The sequence below is a fragment of the Gobius niger genome (assembly GCF_951799975.1).
Source record: "Gobius niger genome assembly, chromosome: 3".
Classification (NCBI taxonomy): Eukaryota; Metazoa; Chordata; class Actinopteri; order Gobiiformes; family Gobiidae; genus Gobius; species Gobius niger.
In genome coordinates this window covers 21,485,157-21,496,100 of record NC_136854.1, presented here as the reverse complement: position 1 = coordinate 21,496,100, position 10,944 = coordinate 21,485,157, and the positions used below count along the sequence as shown (strand labels likewise).

General features: G+C 42.2%; 1 protein-coding gene across 1 annotated transcript; it reads left to right on the top strand.

Annotated features, from left to right (window-relative positions):
• Positions 1-1,384: 1,384 nt before the first annotated feature.
• On the top strand, positions 1,385-8,217 carry LOC306961563 (uncharacterized protein C4orf54-like). The gene is made up of 2 exons (XM_079554351.1): positions 1,385-5,394; positions 8,068-8,217. The coding sequence occupies exon 1, from the start codon at positions 1,435-1,437 to the stop codon at positions 5,371-5,373; it is 3,939 nt and encodes a 1,312-aa protein (XP_079410477.1). The 5' UTR covers positions 1,385-1,434; the 3' UTR covers positions 5,374-5,394; positions 8,068-8,217.
• Positions 8,218-10,944: the final 2,727 nt, after the last annotated feature.

Genomic DNA, 10,944 nt, shown 5'->3' with positions numbered 1-10,944 from the left:
TCCACATGGAGCAACTGTTCACTGCCCCTCCCCTCTGCATTCCACCAATCTGGGGCCCTGTCCAGAAACAACACTTGTGTCTTCAACACCTACACAGGCCTTTAATAAATGGGTCATTATAACCCATCGAGCCGGCTCTCACATTGTTTATGATAACAGAACTTGACCGATCCATCCATCACTGGCACCTGTCCAGTCGCTATGGATAGTGACAATGACACATCGAGCTGTGGCCTACATCTGCATTGAGACCGAGCTGCCCAGGCACACTGGCACCAGTTGGCGCAAGAACATTTCTTTGGGCAGCTGTGCACTTACACACTGTAACACTATTTCTCATCTCTCTATCATGCCAATATCTGTCTGTCGTTATCCAGCTTCAAGTGGTTGAATGTTTGTACTGATTTTTTTTCACCAATCTTTGAGGGAAAATAATGCCTTTATAAAAAAAAGTAGGTTTATTCAGCTGGGTATGGATGATCATGGTGTCTGAATGAAGCTAAGGCCTTCAGGTTGCTGTAAATTGTGGAAATATTCATGTATAAGCCACTGAGAAAATATACTTGAGAAAGAAACACGATAATTGAATTTCTGCCCAACAAAAACAAAAAATAAAATATACGGTGTAGAAAATGTCCGCACGCACGCACGCACACACACACACACACAAACACACACACACACACACTGACACACAAATACATTACAGAAGTAAATTAGCATATGCTGACACAGTAAAGTCTGGCAAAAAAAAAAGTAAACAAATTAGGTCACATGGGCACATGATGTAATGTCAACAATCATCTCAAAATCCACTGTGAAATCTATCCCCTATTGCACCCATTCACCAAGGTAAACAACGGGGAGGGGTAACACTGAGAATAATGTCAAAGAATCCACAAACATTTGCATTTTCATTTTTATTGTATCTCATTTGTAATGATTCATTTACTTTACTTTATCAGGAAAAACATGAAGAAAACAATCTTACAATGTTGGCCTACTTGTGCTTAATGTGCACAGGCAGCAGGGATTCATTTGAATAGACTCACTAAACACATATAGCTATTGTAATATGCAACAAGCCCAGGCCACGTCAGTCAGCAGCCTGTTTGTCTGTCAGCAAAACAATATTCCCCTATAATAATAATGGCTGGCATTATTCCGTGAGAAATGTGAACTATGAGGCAGAAGGAGCTGTTCCTTGTAGAATGGTGCTGAAAACGATTGACATGAGATCTAATAATGAAGGGATTTTCCTCGGGACTCCCCCGTGTCCCTGTCCCTCTTATTGACAGTCTGTCTGCCCTCCCCCAGCCCTCCCCTGGACCTCTGCTGGGGCTCGCCCCGCTCGTGCCCCTCAGAGTTTTCCGTCCTGTGTCAGGGTAACATCGTAACCACGCGGAACACCTCCTCGCGGTAAGACCGGACTAAATGGAAGCAGCCGAGGAAACTCTCACTTACCGAGATGACACCGGACTTCATAAGAAGCTGCTACCGGAGGGCAAACACAACTGTGCGAAAGAGATTAAAGAGCAGGTCGATGCGAGGAGCGACGAGTCAAACTACATGGACACCAAAACGGACTGCGCTAAAACGGTCAAAGTGTCTTTTACTGGCGAGGGAAATCAACTGTCTGTCAGTAAATGTGACGGCTCTAAACAAGGAGCGGATGAGAAGTCCGTTTTAGAAGAATCGAAAGACACAGTTAGAAGCGAACCATCGGTGTCAAACGACTTCAAAGACACAGACTTTGACCAATTGCCGAAAGATGATGGACGTGCTGCGAGCGCGAGCAGTCAGCGCGCGCAAAGCGAAAGCGACGAGCTGCGTTACACGGACATGTACCTGAACAGCAAGACCGAGGACGAAGATGACGAGGCGAGCGCGCTGCTGTCCGACCACTACCGCTTCGACACGGGGGAAGACGAGTCCCACTACATCACTACGCACGAGATCCAACTCACCGAACTGGACCATGACGTGGACTACGACCTGGGCAGAGGGACGCGCTGGGAGTTTGAAGACGATAACTTGGTTTATTCCTTTGTGGATTACGCCACTTTGGAGAGTGATAACACTCACGTGGGAACTTTGATACTTGAGGAGAAGAGTGCAACAAAAGTGCAGGCTAATCTCAGAGGGCGGGTTGTCAGCACTGAGCAGGACGAGAGTGATCTCTTGGAGTCTGATAAATTCGCCAGCTCGGATGAAAGCTTTTGTAAAAACCAACGGGACGCCGGGAAGATTCAGTTATCAATACAGACGGCCTCGAGGGTCTTGAACGATCCGCTGCCTTTGCTCGATAGCGGAGACAAGGGGCACTTGTCACTTGTGAGCTCTGGCGCCAGAGCGGGGCCCTTGTGCGATAGAGCCCAGTATTTCATCCCGGCCCCCGGCCGTCAGCACCTGGCAACCAAACTTAGAAGGAAAGATATAAATGAGTACTCCAGTGGGGCTTCCAGCTCCATCAGTGAGCTGGACGACGCTGATAAAGAGGTGCGTAATTTAACCGCCAAGTCTTTCCGCAGCCTGGCATGTCCATACTTTGATGCCATCAATCTCAGCACATCCAGCGAGTCGTCTATCTCAGAACATGGACTGAATAAGTGGGCTTTTGTGGATTGGAATTACAGAAACATATCACGTAGCAAAGAGCACAGCATTATTTCTCACAAGACCACCACATTAGAAAGGAACCAGAATGCAGAGAATAAAATGAACAGCAAATCAATTGCTCAAATGAAGTGCCCCCAAAGCAATAATCCACCCACGGATAATAGAGAGCCCTCCATACATTCATCTAGCAGCAGCAAACCGATCGAGTTTGGTGATCTGGTCCAGGACAACTGTGATGTTGAAAAGGGGGTGCTTGACGGCTCCAAGCATGCAAAGTCCTTCAGTGCACAATACAAGAAAGTTCCTGGTGCAGTGCTGACCAGATCAGAGTGTGAAATGCAATATCATCACACAGATGACAGAGGCGACACTCACAAAAAGGCTATATTTGCATCCAGCCTTTTAAAAAATGTTATTTCTAAGAAGATGCAATTTGAGAAAGAACGTAAAATGGAAAGAGGCGAAATTCATGACACACACTCAGGTCTGGTTCCATCTTTGCCAGATGTTTTGAAGGTTAGGGATCTGAGGAGCATGCAAAGACAAACGTCTGAGTCAGGATCTGGATTCACTGGAAACTCAACAGAAGACCTGTATGTTGAGGGCAGCAGAGCCAGTTCCTGTGAGCCGACAGACGAGGGAAAAAACAGAAAGGATCAAGGATCCAATAAGGAACAGTTGGAGAGCCCCTGTCTAAAAGCACCATCCAGCCAGACACATCACACATCTGAGATAAAAGAGGCTGAAAAGAATACCAACAACATGCTAACTAAATTGCTTTTTGTGCCAAGATGTCAACTCTTTACAAAAGACAAGGATTTCTCTAAAGACATGTCTTCAACAAATAGTACAGGAAAGAAACCAGAAATTAAGATCTGTCTCAGGAGTGTAAAGGAAAACAAAGGGTGCACATTAAATATTGCCAGTCTCTTAACTCCTCAAATCAGTTACAGCACTGTGAACACACTCAGAGCAGCAGGTCAGGTGAAATGTCCCATTGTGTCAGCTTCAGACAAAATGCCCAGCTTCACAGTACGAGACATCCGAGATACAAAGTGCAAGTTTCAAACGCCAATTTATCAAGTCAGAGATGTGCGTAAACTAGTCAAAAGTTCATACCGCTTTGTATCCCTGGACAACAGTGATAATAAACATCCTCCAGCTGTTTCCACAGCAGCAAATATAGGTCACACAAGTAAAGAATCAGTAAAGCAGCCATCAGTGACTCCAATTATTATAAAATGTAATTCGATTAAAACTAACACCAAACAGAAGTCAGAGGACGTATCGCAGAGCGAGACAGAAGCGGGCAGGTTAGTTTCAACAGTTCTGTCTGAAACTACATCTTCAGAAACAAATCCTGAGCAATTAGAAGGTCCATCCGCATCTGACCATAAACCAGTAAAACCTCGGCTAGAAAGAATTTCAGGGGAGTCGCTTGAGCGGAAAAACTTATCAAAAATACCTAAACAGGCTGCACTGGAGAAGCTTACAGCTGCTGTGAAGAGTATGGAGCAGCTATATGTCTTTGACAGAAATGAGTGGAAACGTAAAAACCAGGCACTGCACCCTGCAGTCGCAGGCAGTCATGTGCTGTCACTAATCACTAAAGAGGAGCAGCGGGATGAGGGGGACACTGAGAGGGCTCACCCCGCACCAACATGCAATCCTCACGCAAAGGCATATATGAATGTCATGCATGTTCCATATAACAATGAGACACAACCACAGCTCAACACTGAAGACAATCAAAGTGCACTACACTCAGGACACAGAGTTATGCCACACACAAGTTACAGAACAGCCAGTAATGCAAACCCACAATGCTCTGTTTCCAAATCATCCACCACAAAAAGCTCTAAAACTCCTCCAGCGGCTCCACTCTCAATGAAAATAGAAGCACCAAAATGTGGGCAGGTCAAAGCTGGTCCCACAGTGGTACAGGCTAGTTTGGACTCTGAAAACTATCTAACTATACCCGGACTCACACCTGACATCAAGGCACTACGTGGTGTGCCAGGAACCAAGGAGGACAATGCAAATAAGGATGAGACGTGCAAAACTAAATTAACAAATAAAAAAAGGTCACCATTAATCATGGAATATCCAGCTTCAGCTATCTATCATCACTCTACAGTTGTTCCACAGCATGTGCTGTGCTTCTCTCCCTCTGTCCCCACGGTGTCGCCTACACCTTCAGGAGGGGACACTCAGAGGAAGATGCTTTTGGATCCCACTACGGGACAATACTACCTGGTGGACACTCCTGTACAAGCCACTAAGAGACTGTTTGATCCCGACACAGGACAGTTTGTGGATGTACCCATGTCTCATTCTCCTGTCTCCCCTGTGGCCTCAGTCACCCCTGTGCCTCTCTCAGTGTCCCCTCTGGCCTGTGCACCCACATACATGATTTATCCAGGTTTCATCCCTTCTCCTACACTGGCCATGCAGCCAGTGCTCCCACAGTCCCCCTGTCACTCTGAAGAGGCCACCCGGGAGAAGTTAAAAAGTGCACAACAGAAAGATACAAACTCTCCTGTCATTGTGGAGAATGTGTACTACAGTGCTTCAGGTGAGGCCTCACCCAGTGAGCAACTTTCCTCGACTGTTGGACATGTGATCACTCGTGGACGTACTGCTAGCTCCGAGAGGAAGCCCATTATCAGCATCTCAACACCACAAGGTCCAAGAATCATAGCCCCTCCTTCTTTTGATGGGACGACTATGAGTTTTGTTGTGGAGCACCGGTGACCAACACTTATCACACCATAGGTAAGAACACACTGCAGCATAAAAAAAATGATTATTCATATTTGACAATATTAAGTAGTCACTACAGGAAAAAACAAATACATGTTAAATATAACTAATTGATCTTAAATATATCTATATGTTGGGGCAGCATTAGATGCTTCTGTTGTGTTCTTGGTCGGTGCACTGGTACATGTGATTATTTGTTAGCAGGATATTCCAAGAGGGTCTAAACGCAGCCGATGAGAGTCACGTGATCAATGGAGCTCCAGACCTCCACAAGAAATGACGTCACCTCCACTTTTTTCCTGACACATTTATTTAAGTTAATCTCAATAAAACACCTTTTGTATACTCCGCTATCTTTAAGGGTAGGAGAAGGGTTTAGGTCATTTCCTGTGGAAAAGTGGAGTTCCACTGATCATGTGCCCCTCCATCAGCTGCGTTCAGACCCTTCTTGGAGTTTCTGTGGTTTCTGTCACAGTTGCAACTGGTCTTCCTGGTCATCACCAAACTAAAAAAAAACAAAAACTCATACAACCAAGAGTAAACTGTAAAATAGAGGAAACAGAAAAAACAATAACAGACTAGCAGAAGTGAGGCAGTTTATCTGTGTTATCGACCCCTCCGACCACCACCACTCACTCACACACACACTACATTCACCCAGGCTTCCTGGTGTTACGGAACAGTCCCCCATCCAAGTACCGACCAGGCCCTTTCTGCTTAACTTCTGGGATCTGTTATTGTGCAGGTTATGTGTGTGTGAATGAATGTGTTAATGGGTCAACAGTTACTTGATGTAAAGTGCTTTGAGTTCTCAGTGGAGCACTATATAATTGTGCAGCTAAGACAGAAGACTTTGATCACTCACCATGATACAGTATAGTGAAGTGTGCCACTGGCAGCTGAGCACCTTAGCTGTGGTGACATGTCAGTGTTAATAGACATGCAGGAGGGTCATGACAGGTAACATGACTCCAGACCTCTGCTGCGCTCCCTGGGAGGCTGGATTTTCAGCCATGACCAGTCCCTACAGTTACTTTTTCTATGCATTACACACAGTCGGGCTATTTTAATAGTGTCAGACGAGTTTGTTTACATGAAGTTCATTCTCAGAGTTCTTGCTATTTCAGTCATACTCACAAGTTTGTATTTACTATAATATGACTCCAAACTGCTCAGATAAACTTGATTTCATAGTAAAAAAAAATATTGATCATATTGAAAAAAATATACAGTGCAATACTGTATAAAGTGTCCATATATTGTAGCTCTGTCTGGTTATTAGGCGTGGTTTATTATGGAAAAGTTAATATTTATCTTCATTACAAAAAATTACATTTATACTGTTGCGTTTTCTGTAATTGAAGCTATACTTTACAACTGTCAAAGTTATGCCAAATTATAATGGGTCCTACCCCCATATAATGAAAGTATATTGCATGATCTGAATGTCATTGCAAAATCTCATACCGCCCGATCCCGGACGATAAGAAGGAAGGGCCTGGTTGGATGGGGGACTGTTTAGGAACAGCAGGAAGCCTGGGGTGAATGTAGTGAGTGAATAGTTGGTGGTGGTCAGAGGGGCTGATGGTACAGACTGGCTGCCTCACTTACATCAGTCTACCCCAGGGCAGCTGTGGTGTAGTGCTTTGAGAAACTTGGTATTACAGGCTTGTAGAGCGCAATACAAGTGTAAGCCAGTATTATTATTATTATTATTATTATTACTATTTGATATTACTTGTTTCACAGTTATGTGTAGTTTAATGTGTCATTGTAAACATTTCTCATCATGTGCTGTTGTAATTTGAGACAATGAGACAAAGTGAGAAAATACCAAACGACACATTTACAAAATGCCTTCTTTATTCAGCTTAACTCTTCAACCACTGGTAAGATCTAAATTGCCTTTGAGTCAAGTTGTGTGGGAGATCTTCAAATAATCACACAATCTCTGTCAGTGTCTGCTTTAAGCCCTGGGTGCACAGGACTTAATTCGATTTGCAATACACATTACATTCAATATAGACTTTGAAGTAACATTGTTATAGCGTTGTACATTTATTGCACATACAGCCTGTACAAAGCTACCTGTACACTATTTAAACACATATTAAATTCTTGAATACAAAATTATTAAAACAATGCTAATAAAAGTGCATGACACTTTTTAAATCAAGAAAACAGACTTGTTGGCCTTTCTTACAAAAGTGATGTCCTGCACTGAGAAGTCATGTGTGAGTGCAGTGGTCCAAAGACGAGCATGAGCGGGACATGTCAGCTGGGTGCGTGGCAGACAGAGGCCTCACATGGGCCGTAGTGGTGTGAAGTGGGACAGGGAGAGGCACAGGGTGTTAGTGACGGGCCACGGGGGCATGGCTGGGATAGTGATGCAGGAGGAAAAGGTCAGGCAATGTAAAGTATTTGTTGTGCTGATGCAGGGAGAGGACAGCTGCTCAGACAGATCAGATGCGGCTGCAGCTCCAGCTCGAAGCGCGTCTAAGGCTGAGATGGGGTCAACTTTTTATAGCCCCCTCCCCCTCTCCTTTTTCCTAAATGGGCACTGCCAGCCTGAGCTCTGAGCACACTCGCTACATAAACAAATCAAAATATTAAACCACCGACCAGTTCCACACACGACTATGAACATTACTTCTAAAATCATTTCCTTTTGTTCATCTCTTCCAGAACACCATGGAGGATTTCTTCAACTCCACTGACTGTAGAAGCAGTTTTGACCTCTGGACTTCTCCTTGTAGCGCACACTTGGTAGTACTGGTCACAGCAGGAGACTGGTGTGTTCATTTGTTCTGTTACTACAGTTTTATTGTAGCACTTTGTAGGTTTTAAAATCAGCCTTTGCTTTATTTTCCGCCTTGTGAAACTTTCCATTCATCTGCTGCTTATTTTGATTTTGGTGGAAATATTGATCAGTGCAGTTAAAAAGGAAACAAGAACGGTGTAATATATTTGTAAACCAAAATTAAACTGCTTATGGTTTCTAACAACAGTATGTATGTTATTTAGCATGTTACTAAGCCAGATTCTTTAGTGGAAATGTGACTTTAGATTCAATAAAAACTATCGTGTCCATATTGGCTCACAAACCTTTAGCAGTGCAACCTTTCTTAGTTTGGTATAAACAGAAGAGCTATTCTTAGCAGCAGCTTGATCTGGGGTTTAGTGTGTACCTATGATCATCATTTGTTTTATTTTTTTTAGTAGTTGAGGGACATCAGTGTCATTCAGACAGAAGTTATTTACATATGTGCTCATGTGTACTTTTTCTACAAGCAGAATGGGAGCAAAGACTGCAAGGTTTTGCTGATTATGTAACAAGAGAAATTGGTTTGTTTTTTGTGCTGTAAATCTACAGAGTCTGTTCATATTTTTGTTTTAACAATTAGATAAATTACCTATGCAGATAACACTGGGACCATTTATTTTGACGAGTGTGGTGGTAGAGGTATAGCAACACTTTACATAAGTAACTGTGTATTTCAGTTCAAGTAGCCGTGCCTTATTCTGTTTTATCCCCACAAAGTGCTGATATTGACAGCATATCTCTGGGGAGTGTGATGATGTATGTTAGCGCACACTCTTGGTATGTTGGTGTGAGTTAGGAGGTAAAGTGGAGCTGGGCTCTTCTTCAGCTATGTACTTAGATCAGTATATCTAAGTAGTAATGTGGCTAATGAGCAGGAGCCAGCGGAGACATTTAGGGGATAACTTCCTCTATTAGTGTTGGTTTATTTTACACTTTTAGTGTAATGGCGCAGGGGTGATGCGTGTGAGACTGAATGTGTCTGTGTTTGTGACTTTGAGTTATGCCAGGCATTTCAACATTATGTGAGTGTACAACAAGGAGTCATGTTACTTGACTGAGCATATGCAGGCTACATGTGTTGCGTGTGGCTATACATTTAACACCATAGCAGTGCAATTTTTGTGGCCAAAGAATAAACCCTATCCCGTTTGCTTTATACGTAATTACTACAGGTACACATTAATATCTACTAACTCATTGTGATACTGGGTAATACCTGTATCTTGTTTCCTTTTGAAGCTGCACTAAAACACTGAGTCGTTTTGACTCAATAATTTCAGCATCTGTCACAGGATCTCTGTGTGTTGCTGTTTTAGCATGTGTCAAACTAAACACTCAAAGGTATTTGGAGCTGCAGGTCAGTCCAAATACCTTATTTATGCACATGTTTACTGCTCTGTGAAAACAGAGGAAATATTTGTTATTTCTTATGTGAATACTAGACTCTGTGGTAGATTAGACATAGTTTACTCACAGTGTTTGGGGAAAAACTTGACAATGCAACCTTAAATGCATCTTAAATTAATATTTAAAACACTGACTTAAATATTCACCAACATTTTTGTGCTTAAAATCAAAACAAAAACATGAAAGAAAATAAAAAGCACCACTAGAATATTTATTCCACAATTTAAAGTTTGTTTGCCTGAAATAGTGGGACATCCTGGTTTTCCTATAGCAAATAATTCTGTTCCATTGATTGGGCTGTTCAATATGGCCAAAAATAAAGAAATCAAACATATTTTTTTATTTATTGATCAAGCTTAATTTTCCATTAGATTATATTTTTTATAAAATATGAAAACAGATAAATATGCACATAGACAATATTGAGATTCGAAATGAACTTCAAGAAGTTTTCCACTCCAGCGCCAATTAACATAAAACGTAATTAATCTTGGCCATATTTGCCACAAACCGATTTACAAATCCCTAATGACACTGAATTCTACATTTTGTCAATGTTAATTAGTTTAAGAAAATCTATTGACATCAATATTCAAACTGGGGATACTTAACATCAAGCTTGCAAATACTTAAAGGTGGTTCGCGAAAGTGAGAGGGTCGGTGTAAATGTCGAATGTTCAGGGCAGCCCTCGAGCTCTGAGGCCACGTAAGTGACATTAGGAGTCGTTTGGCAAAATCTAGAAAGTGTGGCTTAGCTGCCCCAGAAAAGACAGAGGTCAGGATGAAAGAGGAGAGACAAGTTAGTGCTGTGTTTGCACTTACTCACATGCTTTGATGTAATGGAAATGATGAATGGGTGTAATGTAGACTGACAAGCCTACATATGTCTGCAATAAATTCATCATGCAAGCTACCCTATATGTTTAGTGTTCATTTAAATGCACTGGTGTTCTCCAAGAACCTATAAGAGATGAAAGTATATTCACTGAAATATGTCCTAAACTTCACATTGACTGGATTTTTGCTTTCTCTTACATTAATCTTATAGACACAGCTCACCAACAGGTTAGATAGAAACAGTAATGTAAAAAGTTTTCACATTAGAGGTGTAAATACTATAAACAGTGGATCATTGTGTTAACCGCACTCATAAGTTCTTCTTCAGAAGCGTCTTATCTCTATAATCTAAGAATGAATAAAACATTTGATCTTAAATAATAATTTAAAACATACAATATAATTGCATATTTTCTTCTGAAGCCGGGACATGGACCACATCAGTGTTTTGCTCTCAGTGTGTATAAGAGAGAAGGCGCTAATGAGTTACTAAC

What these genes read in the sequence shown, in the direction of transcription:
- LOC306961563 (XM_079554351.1), top strand. Translation starts at nt 1,435, where the DNA reads ATGGAAGCAGCCGAGGAAACTCTCACTTACCGAGATGACACCGGACTT.